The 20,270-nt window shown below is 34.9% G+C and overlaps 1 protein-coding gene across 8 annotated transcripts in view; it reads left to right on the plus strand.

The window, feature by feature from the left end:
• The window catches only part of LOC149419534 (prominin-like protein), a 262,011-nt gene that overhangs the window by 235,168 nt on the left and 6,573 nt on the right, over positions 1 to 20,270 (plus strand). For 4 of the 8 annotated variants that reach the window (XM_089638373.1, XM_089638370.1, XM_089638371.1 and 1 more), the window contains 8 exons: positions 117 to 221; positions 855 to 993; positions 2,977 to 3,183; positions 4,641 to 4,841; positions 5,404 to 5,538; positions 6,817 to 6,975; positions 7,063 to 7,184; positions 17,120 to 17,170. In XM_089638373.1, the coding sequence (XP_089494499.1) occupies positions 117 to 221; positions 855 to 993; positions 2,977 to 3,183; positions 4,641 to 4,841; positions 5,404 to 5,538; positions 6,817 to 6,975; positions 7,063 to 7,184; positions 17,120 to 17,170 (1,119 nt within the window). Of the gene's footprint in view, positions 1 to 116; positions 222 to 854; positions 994 to 2,976; positions 3,184 to 4,640; positions 4,842 to 5,403; positions 5,539 to 6,816; positions 6,976 to 7,062; positions 7,185 to 17,119; positions 17,171 to 17,876; positions 19,727 to 20,270 lie in introns of those variants that run through there. The other 4 variants (XM_089638369.1, XM_089638367.1, XR_016302903.1 and 1 more) reach the window with 3 other exon arrangements.

Below are 20,270 nucleotides of genomic sequence, written 5' to 3' on the forward strand. Positions count from 1 at the left end.
GGCGTAAGAATGGCTGTCTATTATAAAATCCTATCGTTTCAATGTCAATCATAACAAATGCGTGTAAGCTAGGTTAATGTTTCAATAATAAGATATATATATGTTTCTGTTTCCAGTGGAGTAGCCCTCATGTTCCTGCTGGGTATTGCGGTGGTGGGAGTCACGTTGGTGTACTTCCTTGTGGGTGTTGTGACTCAAAGGGCGCTGTGCGATTCTCTCAGGTTAGTCCAAAATATTGATTTTACCTACAAGTGACAATTTATACTCTAAATCAACTACATTCGGCGTCACAAAAATCCCACCTATTGTAAAATCTTATGAGACAATAAATTGATTGTTTCTTTCGGATGTGCAGCGTCGTCGCCCTGATCCACGCCTCCTGATGAAGCCACCAGCCTCTTGAAACCGTTGAATGCCAAAAGGCTTAAGTTTAGTTGTCATGCAACATCACAATATCAGTGCTCCTTTTATATCCCAGGAAGATGACAGAAGTTGTGGCAGCTATAAACAGTTTATGCGCAACATTTTTTTAACGTCCCGTACTTGGAAAATTTGTATTGTTTATGAAATGAAACTATTGTCTGATGAGTTTGTTAAATGTACTTGCAATTTAAATCAATATTGCTTGGGTTAGATGTATTGGCTCAGGGCTCGGAGAAACTTTCGCTTGAAACTTATTTTCGATGATTGTGACGCCGAGTGTATTTAACTACACATAAAGCAGAAATATATTTTCTGAAACAGTTGATACTCTTGAATTGCGAGTTCTTGCACCATTTAATTTCTTGGTCAACATACTGCATATTATTTGTATGTACTCTGATTGATCTATTTATTATGTACTTTATTTCCAGGAATCCCCATGATGACCAGCTGTTTTTACTGATTGACAAAGTGGTGAATTTAGAGCAGATAGTGTTTAAGGAAAAGGTGGATGACTTCAACATGAGCTACGTTATCACTGCTTGCCACCAGAATAGGACAATATACGAGGTAAAGCTTTCAATACTAATTCTTCTCCTAATGGTGACCTCTCCATTGACTATCATCAGGGCAACCTTCTAAAGTCTAAAGTCAAAAACACATTTGGATGTTTACAATTTTTATTAAATACTAGTTGACTTGTAACTGGCGTTGGTGGGGGTTTTCCTCAGGAGATAGACATATACCGATGCAGACTTTTCTGTAGGCCTTTTTAAGATATACATTTCCCTAGTACATCATTTTGATGTATCTCATAAGGTTTAGACATCGTTAGCAATGTAAGCGCCTGCAAAATATTTTTTTTACAACTTCATTACAAAACATCGACTTTTCTTTATTTTCTACACAAATAATGTGCATGTATTATATATATTAACATTTCAGAAGAAATTTTTCTAAATGATAGTGAAAACTTTATCAAAATCCGTTGCACAGTTTAGAAGAACTAAGCGCAAAGACAGACGCGGATAGCGATTTTGTTTTATACTACAGTGGTGCCTCACACAACGAACTTAATTCGTTCCAGGAGCAAGTTCGTTATGCGAAAAGTTCGTTATGTGAAACGCGTTTTCCCATAACAATACATGTTAAAAAAAATAATTCGTTCTGTAGCATAAAATATGGTAAGATGACATAAAAAAAAGATAAATTTTTTGTTATTATTTTTATTTAGATACATCTAAAAACATAATGAAAAAAACACACATTTTTTAATTTTAAGAAATAATCGAATCTTGCACATCTTCATCCATTTTCCGCCGATGGTGCAGTGAAAAACCTGTCCAAAGTCGTTTGTTTCTCTCTTTTCTTCAACATCTGCCGGAAATAACGGACAAGAGTATCGGAGTACAGGTCGTTGATCCTGTTTGCTTCAGCGGAATCCGGATAGTGGACATTGGTAAACTCCTGAACTGCTTTCCATTTGACCAGGATGTTCTTGATGTCAGCAGTTGGAATTGGTTGATTGTTTGATTGTTGCTCATATCATATATCATATAAAAAAAATGTTGAGTTTATCTTAAAAGGACGACTGCCGTGATACGTGTGCGATTTAATTCGTAATGAAGAACGATTGCTGCGATACGTGCGTAAGTTAAGCGTACTACGCAGTGACTAACGAGTCTAACGACTGCCTGCGCGGGAGGATGCAATTAATCGGCAGTGATCGTAGAAGATCGGGCGACTTCGTTGTGTGAAGCGAAGTTCGTTGTGTGAAGCGAAGTTCGTTGTATGAATCGTGAAATGAACGAAAAGGAAGTTCGTTGTGTGCAGCATTCGCTGTGCGAGGCGTTCGTTGTGTGAGGCACCACTGTATTTAGAGATTCTACAAGTGATTAAGATTCTCAACTAATCCAGAAGTTGCAAGTTCGAATCCCAGCGTGTACAAATAACTTATAATAAAAACACATAAATTTGTTTTTGACCACGATAGTTTTATTTTCACTCTACCGGTTTCGGAAGATCCCTTCCTTCGTCAGGAGAATATTTAAAATATTCTCAGTTTTAAATATTCTCCTGACGAAGGAAGGGATCTTCCGAAACCGGTAGAATGAAAATAAAACTATCGTGGTCAAAAACAAATTTATGTGTTTTTATTATAAATTATGATGAGCCACAAAGTGAATGCTTTTTACAATTATGTACAAATAACTTTTATGCTTTTAATTTGTGTTATTTAACAATAAATTCTTGTAAAATAATATAATAGTATATTTACGGCACATCCAAAAGTGGACAATATTTTCAGTATCACCATGGTGAAAGACTACCATTCAGAATCGTAACGCTGCTCAAATCTGAATAGCCAGGTACTTCACCACGTTCATCTCCCCCATCTCCTTCCCTCCCTCCCTACCTATAACATACCTCAATTTATGAGCTAGATGCAATAACAACTTAAACCCACAAAAGCTGTTTTTGCTCCCATTGCCTTTTTGGTATCTCCAGTCCCTTCTTTAGCTGCGATTACATTCGTGTACTTATCTGGTGCAGGTTCTTCGACTGGACAAGGTGGTGGACTTGAACAAGTTGCGTGAGAAGTCGGAGAAAGAGCTGGAGGAGAAGATTCAGGTGGTGTACAAGAGCATCTCCCTTGAGCACCGGGACTTTGAGATCCTCAAGGACTCGGCCAAGAAGAAACTAGTGGAGCTGTCCGAGAGTGGCCTGTCTGATTTCCCCTTCTATATGTTCACGCAAGTGGTAAGGATTGTTCAATTATTCTATTTAAATAGAAGGAAAAGAGACGAAGACATGGTACTATCAAGTGAGTCAAACACAATTCCGGCTATGTCAAGAGTCAGAATAACACTTTTTTGATGAAGCAAAAAGTGTGTGGCTAGACAGAGATGGGCTACCTCTGCCTAACCCTACGAAGATACATTGTGATGATTTGTTATTTAGATACGTTTCGTCGTGTAGTTTTGTGCAAGTTAACATGAAAGCACTCACCAAAAAAGTGCTCTAATGTATAATATCATAAATGTTATGTTCTTGAAATAAATAATACTTTGTTCACAACAAAACACTGTGTCTTTTATTAAGACTATTGTAATCAGGAACGATAATGTAGGACGGCTTGGAGGCTAACTTCTAAGACCTAACAGAACCTCGGTTCTGAACATGGAGGTTTACTACATATACCTGTATACTACATACATTTGTCGGATAAGTCTATAACCTCTAAGATCTATCTACACTAGAGCCATCTATATCTTGCAACTCCAACTATCAGACTGTCACGTGTTTGAATTAGCGACACTCGCTATTGGCAATTATTAACAATATGTACTTACCTGCTTGAAAAGGCCTAGGCACAGAGGAAAGAACGGAGCAGAGGTGGTCATACAAACATTTACTAGGAGACTTTTGTCGCTAACTTCGAGACGGAAGCCTCGGTTGCAGGGGGGAATTTCAAATTGACACACCCATTCATCGCGGTACACTTGTGTTAGTCAAATTAGCAATAAATGGAGATAATAAATTTTTAATTTTTTTTATTACTTTGAATAATTTATTTTATTTTTTAATTAATACCCCAAACTAGGCAACATAAATAAGAAAATATTAAAAAAACATACAAAATTAAATATAAAAACAATTATACAATGTTGTACATATATCTTTATACAAATGGTAAATAATAGTTGGTTGTGAAGTATAACAAAGAAAATATTCTATTTATTAATAATATTTTACAAGCCAGGCGACGTACACTAGATAGTAAAAATGTGTTTTTTATGTTGATTTTATTTATTTATGTAATTATGACGAGCGGCGTCTATCGAATTAAAAGAAACAATGAAATCAACATGGCATATCGACCCTTTGGAATAACAATGTTCCATCTTACAAGCCAATGCTATGCGATTGTGAGCTCTAAAGTAATCTTCTTCAAAGCCCATTATCTCATTACATCATTGCATCATTTTCTCCAAAGGAGTTTAGAGGAAATTCCCCCAATCCAAAGTAACCAGCTTTGCGATATATTTTTTTAACAAATTTTAAATATATTAAAAAAAACACAAAAAGATGCAATAAAAAAAAATTACCTGATATTTCCTCATTTATTTCTGTATTGCCTGTTTAAATTTCAAAGTGTACAGTGTGAGAATGCATATAACCAAGTTATGCAACAATAATTGATTGTCAATTTGCAGCTGGTGACGAACATAACCTCTATCGACCTGATGTCCCTGGCCAAACAGCTACGCGAGACGGCCGACAAGATCTCCAACCGACAAGATCTCCGCCAGGACTTTGCCTCCGTCACGGCCAACCTGAAAAACCAGGCCCTGCACCTGGAGACCTACCAGCTCAAGCTGGTCAACCCCATGATTAGGGAGGCTGAGCAACTTAACGTAAGTGCAACTATATATAATTATAATATTTGGATAGTACTGACCGCCACAACACGGGCGTGTGCGTTCGCATTCAGCAGCCACCTCCGGTCTGGAGCCCCAAAATACTTGAAAGAAACCCTTGACCTGTGCAGAAACCAGCTGTCTGTTTGATGGAATCCCCTATATTAACAAACAGATTGCAATCTTTAGAACTCAGACGTCAGGTGGTATGCTGTCCTTGTTCTACTGGTATTTCAATGGAAGATGCTCCAAGTAACTAGCGTCATTGATACCTTTAGCACCAGTGCATAGTAGGGAAAGTTGCCGAACGCTCACTCATATGCACACATTTGTCATTTGACACATGAGAACAAGTCATTTCTAACGAATTGCCGGCTTCTGTGTTTCCTCCCTCCTACTCAACTCATATTCACTCATTACTGTTCTCAAAAAGACCCTCCACACATCATCCCCAAAGATGACATGAGGGAAATTATTTCCCTCTTGTGGAAAATCCTGAAAAATGTAATAAACTTTTATAGCACAGAAACTTTTGTTAATGTTACGATATATTATTCAGGATACTGCAATCGAGCTGCGTGATGGTCTGAAGTTTAACCACTCCTCGTTTGCGGAGGCTGTTACTTCCCTCATCAACGAGACAGAGGAAGCAGAGATATATCTGTCCAGCCAAGGACCAGAAGCTATCAAAAATGTGAGTTCAATTATTTAATAAAATCAACTGAAATAATGTATAACATGTTTTCAGTAGCATCCATTGTTGCAGTTATATAGTAGTCCCAGAAAGAAGTTGTTACGTATACCATCGACGATCGTCCTCTTCCTTCTCACAAGTCTCATATGAAAGCGAGAAAGGAGAAGAACATACTACAACGATGATGTCACTTACGGCGTCTTTCTGGGATTACTTTGGCTTGTACCTTTTGCCTGAAAACTTCAGCCGTGGTCGGCAACATGACTTGTTCTAGATAACACACATCAGAACAGATGTTCTAGTACAGCAAAATATGACAAGAGAAATAATGCCATTAAATTAGACCTGTTGTTGTGTATCGTCAGGTTCCATGAATTGTGCCCTGCATAGGTTTTCGGCGATAGCTCAGATGTAGAGGATAGAGAATCCAAATCCTTCAGGTTTGGGTCAGCCAACAGGCTTTTATACGGGGAACAATGCCAAGTAGACTACTCCATATTCGTCAAAATGAAACGCAAATGGGAGTATAGGAAAGTATATTCACAAGCACAAATACATTGCAGTTACACAAATGGGAGGTACAATTAACATCCTAAATAAATTCCTGACTGTTAGTTAGAACAAACTCTCTTGTAAATTGTTTCTGGCTGGCAAGCTTGGATATCGACACAATACAAGAAATATAGGCACATGAAGAGGAATGATAATTTAACAGCTTTCATGTTTGGCAGGATGATGCAACTCGTGAGTGATGAAACACTGTTATGACAGAATAACTTCCGTGTTGTACGCGCTCTGCGCGTACAAATCTCAATTGTAAATCGGCACATAATTTAAGACTGGTTTTTAAAGTATTACGCACAAAATTGTCGTTAAAATCGAGCACGCTCTGAGAGCGTCTTTGTAAATTGGCAAACCACACATGGTGTCAAGGCCGAGGTCAGATTTGAAGTGATGGCCGTTGATGATTTCATCAGCGTGCGTGTCGGAGAGTGCGTTGTACAGTGTTGACAACTTAACCGCGCGAAATGCGCAATGCTGGTGCGCAGCTATCAATGGTATCAACTGACAGCTTCTTAATTTAGTTTCGCGGGTCTTTTTGAAAGTGTTGATTTATTACGTGACACTGTCTACCTCTCTTCGTACCTATCTTCCCAAATATTGTAAATGTTAAAATAAGAAATCTTGTACTGTAAATGGAAGACTTATCTGCCGTGCAATAATTTTAGTAAAAAATGTTTCTTTTATTTATATTATATGAATTCTGTATGTCCCCAGTTGACGCGAGCATTTGCTTCGAGCATCGCCGGGCAGGTGAGCGGCTACCTCAACCGTGTAGTGGACCACGCTGAAAACCGCGTGGGCAAGTGCGGACCCGTCTCCAACGTGTATAACGCCACTCTCAACGCATCCTGCAATAAGATTCTTCTGCCATTTGTAAGTCCAGAAATTAACGATTCAGATTATTGCAACACTTCAAATATTATTATTGACAGTTTCATAACAAACTGTATTTTTGTTCAGAATGGATTCTGGTTTGCGGCAGGGTGGTGTATCCTGCTCTTCATCCCGCTGATCATTGTGTCCGTGAAGCTGGCCACCCTGTACCAGAAGTCCGATCCCTACCCCGGGCCCCTGGTCGAGGCGTAAGTACTCTTGGCTCACCCTGTTTTGTGTTATTTAACATTTATTATTATACGATTATCTATCATTATCAAGGAATTCTACAAACTTTATTTACTTTCTCTGATTGAACGGCATAGAATGTTATTTTAGATGGGTTTTATTGGGGTTGGATCTTTTTTGAAACTGCATTGGAATTTAGTTTGAACCACAGAATATAGGATGTGTTCTATTTACTATCATCTTTCTGTGCAAAGCATTATGGAGAAGCAATACCTATTGGTTTTTATTCTGGAGCCTACGGTTGAGGTGGTTTTGAAAACCAAAATAAATACATGATCTCGCCTTTTTAATTTTATGACATTTGTACGATCCCTGTTAAACACCAATTCCTGAACCGTTTCAGCATTTCATCAACTCGTGATCAGCTAACAAGTATAACAGTCAGCTGATTACAATTCGATCAAAAGCAGAAATCGCTTGAGAATCGGCATTAAAACCAGTTGACTGGTTTTGCTCGGTGCTTGAGCACATGTGCGCGCTTTAACCACCTATGCAAGAATTTTTTCTGATGCGATTTTAACCTTTATTCTTTTGAAAACTGTATAGAGGACAACATCGGAATCGCTTGGGCTAATGTTACTGTAGATTCTACTTTTTATTTCATGAATATATTGACGATACATTCATGAAATGAATATATGACGGCTTATGAAATAAATTGTCTATGAATGTCAGAATTTCAAAGGGTAAAGGCTATTATTTCTTTGAAAACACCCTGTTTTTCCTGTAGGGTATGTATTCAGGTTTATGCAGAAATAATAAAATAAGTTTATTTATTGGTATAAATATATATTTTTGACAGTAGCTGTCTCCTAAATGAGAGTTTTTTTTAAAGATAAAGTTCACTATTTACGGGAAATGTTTTACTATATAATCATGAAATAAATATGAATCATAATAAACATTATCTTGTAAACAGAAAACAATGGCAAAAAACATATATTGTAGTTTTTACCGATATTTTTGCAGAACTCTTCAAGGTAATTTTAGCGCAGTTCTGAAAATTCTCATCCGACAGTTGGGGATATTTTGATGATTGTCCTACTCCGATGTTCAAAAGGTTAACGAGAACCATTAAAATGTCATAAATTCAAAATTGCGCTGATCGACGATTGGATTGTCAACAAATGTGACTAGAGTATAAAACTCCAACCATAGAGAAGTTATTAAAGTACATCGTAAAGTTTCTATGTTCTGTGGTTCAAATAGATTTTTCCAGTGTGGAGATTATTATGGTTAAATTATTTATATTTGTTGTTCATTGTTTGACACACTTTGTCGTTATATTATTTTCCCATTACATACACGGTAGTGTTGTCATAACATATCACATCATGAGTTTGGTGATCCCCTCCAGTTTCATGCTGTTCTAGTATATTGGACTGCTGTTAGGAAACCGTTTTCAAGACTCCTTTGCCATATTTTGTTTACATTATTTTTTCAAAATTCCTCCTGATTTATATTTAATTATAGCCATGGAAAGGAATTTGCTTTAGTAACTATCCTTAGCCTTGAATGATTTATTTTCAATGTTTTTAATATACTACTCCAAAGTTACTATTCTCTTCCATCGACATTATTATTTAAATTGGTCTTAACCCCATTTTACAAATGATCGTTTTATCAAAATCTTCCGTTAAATAACTTTACGTTTGAGCAGGTTTTCATCTTTTATGATTATGTTTGTTATTTTTATGTTTCCCGATTCTCCTTGTTCCGTCCTCCAAAACTCCTTTTGAACGAAGCACTGATTTATGTATTTAATACTTGAATACATATGTAATATACTAATATTATTTTTATACATTTCTATGCAATTTACTACAACGCTTTATATTTATAAAGTATATATTTTTTTAAATGTGGTATCATATTGCATTATGCACATACTTATCAGAAAAATCTAACGTTATTATATATTATCTTAGTAAAAATATTTATTTTAATTTAATTGAAGATTTTAGGTAAATCAGTGCTTTCTCCTCCAACCGTTAAAAAGTGTTTGTAAATATTAAAACATGTGTTTGTTTGACCTGTAATTTGTGATAATAATTTATTGTTTTTCGATATTTTATCAACTTCCATTCACACTTCAAAATCTGCCTTTTATAATAATTTGAGCATCTCCTTATTAACGACTCATTAATTAAATAAAATCATTCAGTGGACAATTAAGAAAAGATTTTCATCCTTATCTAAATAATTTATTGTAATGTCCTTGATGTTAGTATATGAGCTCACCTATAGATGGCACTGAAATAGTATATTAGGTTAGCCATAGATGGCGTTAGCTGTCGAGAATAATAGGAAAATAAATAAGGTGGCAACCTCAAGGTCGGGGTCCAGATTATTCCAACCGCCTGCTAGTTAAGAGGTATCAGAGCCCATTGTAAATCTATCACAATAAAATCCAAAGTGTTTGGTTGAAATCAGTGTTTTACTGACTAAGAGAGTTTGTGAAAAACCCCCGGAGGTACGACATTTATCTTAAATCAGTTTTTACAAAATCAAAAAAAATTGTTTTATTTTTACGAAGCTTTCGTTAACGATTTTCTATGATCTCTATAACATTTATTATATATTCTACTACATTCAATGTGAATAGGTACCTGCATTCAGAGACTTTCACTTGGACAATGTAAAAATGTTGTGATGTTTTTTGAGCATTTGTGATAATAATCGGTCATCACAATAACGTTCAATTCTTATAATATGCTCTTAGAAATGTAATATTTGTGTCACTGACAATGTCAAAGATTTATTATGTTACGAGTTATCGAACAGGATTATGTACGTAGTTTTACTGATAGATGGGACATTTCTATATGTCCATAGATGTAATTAATACAAGCTCTGTACAATACAATAGATGGAATGAATACTGGTTCAGTACAATAAAATAGATCTAATGAATACAGGTTCAGTACAATACAATAGATTCAATGAATACAGGTTCAGTTCAATACAATAGATCCAATGAATACAGGGTCAGTACAATACAATAGATTGAATGAATACAGGTTCAGTACAATACAATAGATTCTATGAATACAGTTTCATTATAATTCAATAGATTCCAAAGTTTTAAGTTGTTTTGGAAAGAAGTCAAAAGGTCCCAGAGTGGCCCAGAAAACGGAAGCATGAAAGTGATAAAATCAAAAGATGGAAAAATGTTGACGAATGAGGAAGAAATAAAAGAGAGATGGATGCATTATTTCGAGGAAGTCTTCGAAAGCGAAGTGAGTGACAGTGATTCCAGCGGCGAATCAGATATGAATGACGATGGAGTGAATGTTACCGAAATTAGCATGGATGAGATAGAAAGCTCGATTAAATGTATGAAGAATGGTAAGGCTGTTGGGTTTGACAATATTGCTGCTGAATATTTTAAAGGAGGTAGCCGTGTAATTCTCACATGGTTGTGCAATCTTTTTAACCAATGTTTAAAGGAAGGTTACACGCCTTTAGATTGGAGAAGGGCTGTGATCATGCCATTATACAAAGGTAAAGGGTCACGTATGGAATGTGGGAATCATAGGGCTATTAGCCTGCTTAGTTCAGTTGGCAAGCTGTATGGTAGAATTTTGATTGAAAGAGTAAGAAAGGAAACAAAGGATAAAATATGGGATGTGCAAGGTGCTTTTATGAGTGGAAGGGGGTGCATGGACCAGATCTTCTCATTGCGTATGCTCACTGAGAAGTTTCTGGCAAAAAACCAGAAACTTTTCTGTGCCTTTGTAGATTTACAAAAAGCATACGACCGAGTCGACAGGAAAAAGCTATGGAAGGTGTTGTCCAAGTATGGAGTGAATACGAATCTGACTCAGGCAATTGCGTCTCTGTATGAGGGAAGCGTTGCATGTGTTAGGGTAAACGGTGGTTTTACGGGGTGGTTTGATATCACAAAAGGTGTTAAACAAGGCTGCGTAATGTCACCGTGGTTATTCAATCTATACATGGATAATTGTATGCAAGAATTGAAGGAGGTGGGATTGGGCGCGAATTTGAATAATTTGAAAGTATGTTGCCTGTTGTATGCTGATGATGCAATGGAGTGGATGATGCGGTGCTGATTGCTAATAGTATAGATGATCTACAGTCTCTCGTGTCTAGGATGAACGAAGTATGCATGAAGAATGAGTTAATGATGAATGTAAGTAAGTCTAAAGTAATGGTGTTTGAAAGAGAGAGTACGAAAACAGTGTGCAATATAATTGTGAATGGGGAATACTTGGAGCAGGTGGATGAGTTTGTGTATTTAGGAAGTATGTTTACGAGAGATGGGAAGGCTGACAGAGATATTGAAAGAAGGGTAAATGCAGGTAATTCCGTTAATGGAGGACTAAACGCCGTAGGCGCTAACAAAAAATTGTCCAAAGAAGCGAAGTTAGCAGTCCACAACGGAGTGCTGGTACCTACCTTGATGTATGGAAGTGAGGCATGGAACTGGCAAAGAAAGGATGAAAGTAGATTAAATGCTGTTGAAATGAGATCCCTGAGGCGTATGTGTGGTAAAACCATGTTTGATCGTGTGAGGAATGTGGAGATCCGCAAAGAGTGCAAGGCTGATGTAAGCGTAATGAGTAAGATTAAGAAAGGGACGCTTAGATGGTTTGGGCATGTAGAGCGAATGAGCGAAGATAGGAGTGTAAGGATGATATATGATGCAAATGTGAATGGTAGCAGAAGTCGGGGTCGCCCGAGGAAGACATGGCACGATCAAGTGAATCAGATACTCGAGTCGGGCCATGTCAAGAGTCAGAATAATAGAAGAGTATGTATGAGACGATGTATGAATGTGAATGAGGCAAGGAGTGTGTGCCAAGACCGAGTTGTTTGGCGGTCCGTCCTCTCTGCCTACCCCTGCGGGGAAACGGCGTGATGGTTAGTTAGTTAGTTAGTTAGTTAGTCAATAGATTCAATGAATACAGGTTCAGTACAATACAATAGTATTACAGTATTTTATAATTTTAAAGAGATTCTTGCTTGTTTAGTGCTGTACTGTATTGTAAGACTACTGTGGGACAAGAGGTGACTTTGGGCAAGTTTTCCAATGTATTTCGACAATCAATTTTAACGATAATCGATGCGCACAAATACATTCATACATGCGCCCTTCAAAGTGATTTGCCTTACTTACTTACTTACAGAAATTTTGTATTTGTTGAAGATAATAACCTCAATAAATAATAAAATGATTTGCACAGGTATATCTTTTGCCAGAATTTGAAACGGTGGAGAGCTTAACAAAAGCAAGTAGTGCTTCCTAACCCCACAAACGCATATTTATTTTTAACCACTCTGAATGCAATAATAATATAATATAACAATAATAATAAAAAAAAAAAAATCATTAATATTCATCACACTCCATTCACATTTTTTCATTTCATCATTTTATTCATAATTATTTATTTGTCGTCACTGAAAACATTGTTTTAATTTTTTTTTATTAAATCAATTCTATTAAATTATTATAATTTCGTGTATGTTTTAAATTTGCCGTCCTAAAATAGATGTATGTAAATGTTTGTCAATTTTGCAACGTTAATTTTCAACGATTCGGTACTAAAATCAGATGTATTTTTTCAGGGAAATGCATTCCTTACTCAGTCGGACAAATCGGTGGCTTGATTGTAGTTAATGAACTCAACTACTAATATAATAAATAATACTTATTCAATTGTTACAATTACATAAAACAAATATTTATTACAACTGGACCTAGTTATTCGTCAATGGGATAAGCAATAATGCATTATTGTATTGATCAGATTTGAAAGCCAGAAACTTCTCAACCTCTCTCCCATTTCCTTCCCCTACCTACTCCATTCAGTCTCACAATGCACTCTAACGTCTCTGAGGTTTTCATAATTCCACTGCCTTTGGGCAATTGGGGTTTTTATGCGATGTTCACATAAAAAACGATACGCCAATCCTAAAAAATGCAAGTTCGAATATTAAAACAGTTACAGATTATATCAAATAGTTACAGATTATATCAAATAGTTACAGATTATTTCAAATAGTTACAGATTATATTAAATGGTTACAGATTATATCGATAGACACTGATATACTTTACAATATGAATGACACGCAACTATTATAGTCATCCAAATGTGACATAAATACAGACATCACTTCGACGAGCTGAAAATAAAGGGCGCACATTGAAATAACCAGACCCTGCGTAGAAAAGTAAAGTTCGCTTAAGAAAGTCAACGGCTGGAAGTGGGACTTTTCTTCGCAGAATCGTTGAAATAAACAAATGGAATGAAACAAACCAAAACTTTTGTTCACCCGATTTGGGATTTGTTAAGTTTTTTAAGCAGCTGACAATTTGCACTCCTTTGTAAAAAGGACTAGTAATTCGCAAGCAAATTTTATTTTCTACTAAATGATGATATTACAATGCGAGCTGCCTGTATACTACTCAGATTCATTTATTGACAAATTACAGAAAATTGGATGGACACGCCCCCTAGTGTATGATTTTCAATGTCTATGATATTTAAATTTTTCTCTGAAAATACAACCAACAATATATTTGAATATAACTAGATACCAACTAATTATATCGAAATTGCGCCCCGATTCGAAAGTAACCACATGTTACGAAACTTCCCAATGTTCTTACCCTCCCCACTCCCTGTCTGGAATGTTTGCGTCAACACAACAATTTCGAGTTCGCAATACCAGTTCCATCATGATTTATGGAGCTTTGAAATAATAAATTTCGATATCTAAGCATCGAAAAATATATTTCGATATCTAAAATAATAGGAAATAAAACAAAAACAAATAAATAAATAAAAATTAGTGTCACTGGTTTGTATTCAATCAGGAATTGGTGCTTAGGCCATTGACGCATAAACTACGTCCAAATATAACTAATCAATTATTAATATTGTTAAAAAAAGTGTTGCCAAAGAATATTGTAATTGATAATTAGACAATAAATAATTTTATATTTGACAGATGTGAGAGTTTTTCTTCACCCGCTTAGAATTTATTTTGTAGTCGAGTTTGTTTGAAATCCAGCCATTGAGTTTGTTCCCTAGTTTGTTTTTTAATTGATTATTCGTATGTTAACTGTTGCGTAATTTAGTGTAGCCTATTTACAGCCATTTAGACGTAAATCTCATCAATAATAATTACTTAAATTATTATTTTAAATCCCTTTTTATATTTGTAACAATAATTAATATTTACTAACAATGATTTTACCATCATCCTCTCTATCTAAGTTTACCATAATAATGTAATTAAAGTCCCAACTATACTTCCATGAAAATTGTTGCTTTATCAATCTGTTAAGTGACTCTTTCTTAGGTTGGATTGTTTCAAACTCTATTACATTCTATGATCATCAAGTTGACAATCAGCGCCATTTTTAATTTTTGTCATGAAACGTCGATTCTCAAATCACGCAACGGTCATGTTATTATGCTTGTAAGTGGAACATATTTGATCCAAAGCTGAAACCGGCCGAGAATCGATAACGGGTACTGTTCAAATATTAAAAATTCTTATCGTTGACTTGACGTTCATCAAAAGTGATGAGGTTAGGAACAAACCAAGCTAAAATTTTTCGGTAAATCCCATCAAAAAAAGTAAGTAAGTGTAAAAACTCATCAAACACACTACTAATTTCGGTCGTCTGTGATGTGAGTTAGTTATTCCTGCGTGAAATCTAGTTCAATGAACTCAAATTTGCTTTGAATTTAAGTGTAATTTTTGAAAATTTTAACTGATTGTTTGAAGAATTCAGACAAGCGATCAAGTACCTATTATATATGTTTTGAACAGAAAATTATTTTAATTGCCATTTTCAAAATTGTAACGGTTTTGTTGATTTTAGACTATCCCGTGATTTGATTTAAGATTTTCACGGCCAAAAGTATTTTTGTTATTTGTTTTTGGGGTATTATGCCGTGTTGCGCTAACTCCTTCTTTAGCCAACGTTTCTAAAGAAGGAGTTAGCGCAACACGGCATAATACCCCAAAAACAAATAACAAAAATATCCCGTGATTTTTCACGTATAGTAAAATTTGTTCTCAATTCTTCCAAAAATACTTTTGAAAATTGTGTAACTAATCGGATAATATTACTGGTGCTAAGACAAAACGATGTTTTTGTTTTTCTGCTCCCAGCTGTTCATTTTATTTGGAAGCATAGAATAATAAACAGAACTTGTATAGATTTCATCGTTGAATATTTTTGCTAAACATCCTAAAGAAATTGAAGCATAATTTCAACTTTTACCCATTATTTTAACCTCCATAAAACGTACATAATATTTTTAGATGATTTGAAGTGAATTCTATTGATAACTTTTGTAGTTTATTTTATATTGATGGAAATCAATTACATATATATTTAAAATTTATTGCATCCAATACCATAAGGTTTTTAATGTATTTTTATTAGCATTATGTACTTACTTATTGTAAATTGCATTATTCTGAACTGTGTTTCTTATCAGATTTGTAATGTTTATGTATTATTGTTTTATCGCTTTGACAATGTTTTGTGTCGCCTCTTTGACATTTTAATATTTTTTGCCAAGAAAATTATTTTAGAAACTATTTAAATTCATGTAAAAGTTGTTGCATTTATATTTGTTTTTGTAACTTTGACTGGAGCAGAACACGTCTTTGACGAAATACAAGGAAAAATCACGGCAAACCTTACGTACAACATCTTTTAATCTATATATTTTTGATTTCAAACTAAGCCCATCGTCCAACGGGTTGGTAAGCAATCAACATAAACCAAATGCTGAAGACCCTGCGCAGAAAAGTTCCACACTGAACTGTGCTGCAGATCATTACCTTACTGCGAACTTAATTTTCTGAGCAGAGACTTATACCACTCGGTTTATGTCGATTGCTTACCGACCCATGGGACGACGGGCTTACTCGAAATCCATCTTAGCTTAGCATATTATTTATAAGTTAATATTTGCTACAAAGATGTCAGGGAACATGATTGTACACTATAAAAGTAGGACTAAAAAGAAAAAATAGATAAATGTTCTCGGCCAGCAGTATTGTGTTGGTTTCCTTTTTATAATGGCTTCTAAAAATCAATGTTTCACATGGCCTTACAGTGTTCATCCTCAAGCAGATCTATGGGGTACAGGTATTTCAAAGCGTAAAGGATATTACAGAAAGGAGACATCAAGATTGTGTTTGGAATCTAGACATACCTTGAGAAGGATTCACGAAGAACTTATTTTGTTTTGTGGGGAGAAGTTAATCAAAGGAAACTGTCACAGTTAATCTAAGTCATAAAATTGTTTTTTTTTTTCGTATCCATTCATACATTTCTAATAAAAAAAATATTTTTTAGTAGTTTAAACTGATTCATAGTAAAGATTAATCGAAAATAGTTATTTTACATTAATCTTTGCCTTAATTACTGAGGTGAAGATTGAAATTACAACTACTATTTATGTGGCGCTTCTTGGTATCTGTGTAAGCCACATTTACGAGGTTTGGAGGTGACAATGGTATCACTAAAGTACAAATAAACATACGGATGTCTATATACTTACTGCGTATCCGCCTTGAGGATGAACACTTCAGGGCACAAGAAACGTTTGCTGAAGAAGGAGTAGAACACCACAAAAGTCAACCAACCTAAGATAGAACCTAAACCAGAAAGAATGAAACAAACCAAATGTTTATCGGTCAAAAATTATTCACCAGACTTTTTATTTATCCCGGTGGGCGAATAACATAAATGTATTAATATATAGAAAAGTGCCGTACTTTGTGGTACGTGTTATGTGTCCTGTATTTGGTTCGGAAGACGTGTTCCGCTGGCTACCGTCCCACCGCAAACATCGTACATGTCTAATGTTGGGCGGATGTGTTTGTTTTACAGCGAGTATTTGTATGACGCATACGCCGACCGCGATAACATTCCATTGGCCAAGTAAGTACCCCGACGTTCATTGTTCTCTTCAAGCCTGTCTCACGCTACCTAACCTAACCTAACAGTACTACCTAACCTCAAATTATCTTAACTTCCGCATGGAATGTTATATTTTCACGATTGCTGCATGGCTCTGTAATTCTCTAGTAAATATGTATTATATAAATATTTCGTTAGTGTATTTCTACCCTCTCCTTATTTCAGTATGTTTCTTTCTTACCCTCCCAATTTTAGGTTTTTTATTCTTTGTTATGATTTGTTATTTCTGTTTAGTATTTTTCTGTTTATTATTATTTCTGTTTATTATTATTTCTTATCTCTGGGACATTCTGATGGATTCTTCTGAATGCAGAACCTTATGTGAAGTGTGCTGCTTTAAAAACTTATTAATTTAAAGCAATGCAGACTTTTGCACCAAACATAAGGAAATTAGCTACACAACCATCAAACTTTGCAAATTATGATTTTGAATATTACATACCTCTAATAACTATGTGAGATTTCTCACCTATAATTTCTATATATTTTTCCACATTATGAAAATGACACACGAAAATGATGTATTGTTGATTTTTTCAAAAGTAATGGAGTAAATGTGTTCTTAAATAGCAGTCCGATGTACTAATGTATCTTATACACAATATAAAAATTGATAATTGAACTAATTTTTAATACATAATTGAACATTTTGTCCCACTTAATGTAGAAAAGGAGGGGAACTGCAAAGGAACTCGTCCAATATCGAAGATAAAATAAGAGATTTCGAAGCAAAGCGCGGGAACACACTGGCCGTTGATGTGACCAAGTTCAAACAACCTTCCGAGGGCACCAAGTCTCCCCGAACTAGTTTTGGCCGCCCAATCAAGTTCTCATTCAAATCCTCTTACTCTAGCGAGTTTGAAAGCAAAGTCGACGACAGAACTCTGCCCATTGGCACCAAATACTCAACTAAAGATGAATGCTACATGGCTATAGTCCCGGAAAAAGGTTCCGGGGATAAAGCTCCCGATTCAAAGAAAGGTTCTTTGGAAAAACAGAAGAAAGGATCCTTGGAAAAACAGAAGAAAGGATCTTTAGAAAAGCAAAAGAAGGGATCTTTAGAAAAACAGAAGAAAGCAAATGAGAAAGAGAAAAAATTAGATAAAAAAGGCGAAAAGAAGACAGTTGACAAGAATGCAGACGAGAATGCAACCAATGAAAAGATTGAGAATAAGTCTGATGAGAAAGCCGAACCTAACGTTGTAGCCCGGGAGACGGCAGTCTGCATCGTCGACTCTGTCTTAGATTCTGCTAAAAACATAGTCGAAACTAAACTGGTCGACAAAGCATTCAAAGAAAAGCTAACCGACGTGATGAGAAATACTGAGAAGAACTCACCCTTTGCCAAAAGATCTGACAGTGACGCCTCCAAGAAGAAACAGAGAGGAGTTGTGATCAATGAAGTACCAACCAATATGGAAAGCGCTGAACCGAAAGAGGATGATCCCGTTTCAAAAGTAGAAATAGAATTGAAAAGCCTTCCCACTGTCAACGTAGTAAAGCAAACTGTCATAGGTCCCAGTGAAGGAGGTTCATCCAGGAGTACTCCGGTCAAAACACAGCCTGATAAAGTTAAGCTAGATAGTAAAGATGAAGCCAGAGATTCTGGACACGAGAGTGACTGTCCAAAGACCAAAACTAGCGACTAATGATATTAAAAGGTTGCGATGAATGTAAAATAATATTTCTTAAATATACTCGTACGCCACGGCAATTGTACTTATTACTTTTAACTTATCCCAAAGTATTTTCTATTAGATTTTCTACTGTCATAATGAACGTAATTAAATATAATTATAATAATACGAATAATGTGCAATATCAAGTGCTTAATACATACATAATAATAATCGTGCAATGATATTCTGATCTCAAGGAAGATGCTGTATTTTAATTTTAATATACATACCTAATATAATGCTGAACAAATAATAATATTTTAATTGTACATATATCATGAAACGTACATATCTTGACGAGTTGATGTTTGGGGGAGGTCTCAAATAGGCCGGATAATTCAATAATATAATGTGTTATATAATATATCTGTGTTGTCAACATTGAGCTGTGCGTTAGGTATTGAGGCTGGATCTATTTGCTTGTGGGAATATCAGCGTGACGTCTATTGGGTATTTACTCCATTACTTTTGACGGCTTGTCGATGTTGGCTTTATTTGTCCGCATGCTTGTGAGCTTTTAAACGTTGTGTGTTTTTCTTTTTTTGCAATGTTGCAGTTTTACGTTATTAATTACCGATTAGTTTACGGAAAACTTTTCTTTTATACCGCAGATGTATGATTTAAATTTCGTTGTATTATGGTTCATACGAGTGTTTTATTATTTTTATTATAAGTTTATCAAAGATTCTTATTAACTTCTAAATCCCAAATTCAATTTACGTCATGTTATTTTTTTACTGTAAAAAATTCTCACAGAATTCTGATGTAATTAACATGTGATAAATGACCTTTTATTAACATACTTATCGTTATCTTTAACAAATTAATAATCTTCTTCTTTAAATAATATTATTTGCCTTTCTTATAGTTTTTATTTTTCATTTGATAAAAACAATAATTTGATTTTCTTTATTTATAACTAATAATTGTTTGTCTTTTGTGGTTTTCTTTAATTGTGTGGCTTTGTTGTTTTGTGTTCCTATTTATTTATCTTTTTACAGAACTACAACTTATTTTAACACACATTCTAATCACTTATTTTTTATTTAATCCATTTTTAATAACATACCTGAAAGTTTTAGATAAAACAATACTTACAGTTTAAACACAAAAAATTAGGTGCACTATGAAAAACACCATTTTGTCAAATCCAAAATATTTTATCTCAACAAGAATTTTATTCTCAAGGAGAAGTTGTATCTTTTACATCAATATTTTAAGAAAAAATTAAGGGATTGAAGTTTGTCAAAGGTATAAAAAATACTTGGCAATTCTTTTATTAATAATACCTAGTCATATCAATTTCAAAAATTTGTTTTTGCTTTACTGTAAAATTGTTTCAAACACATATAAAATGTTATAATAAGCTTTTGCTGCCTCGG

The sequence above is a fragment of the Hesperophylax consimilis genome, chromosome 12 (assembly GCF_061612785.1).
Source record: "Hesperophylax consimilis isolate HC1 chromosome 12, BYU_Hcon_1.0, whole genome shotgun sequence".
Classification (NCBI taxonomy): domain Eukaryota; kingdom Metazoa; phylum Arthropoda; class Insecta; order Trichoptera; family Limnephilidae; genus Hesperophylax; species Hesperophylax consimilis.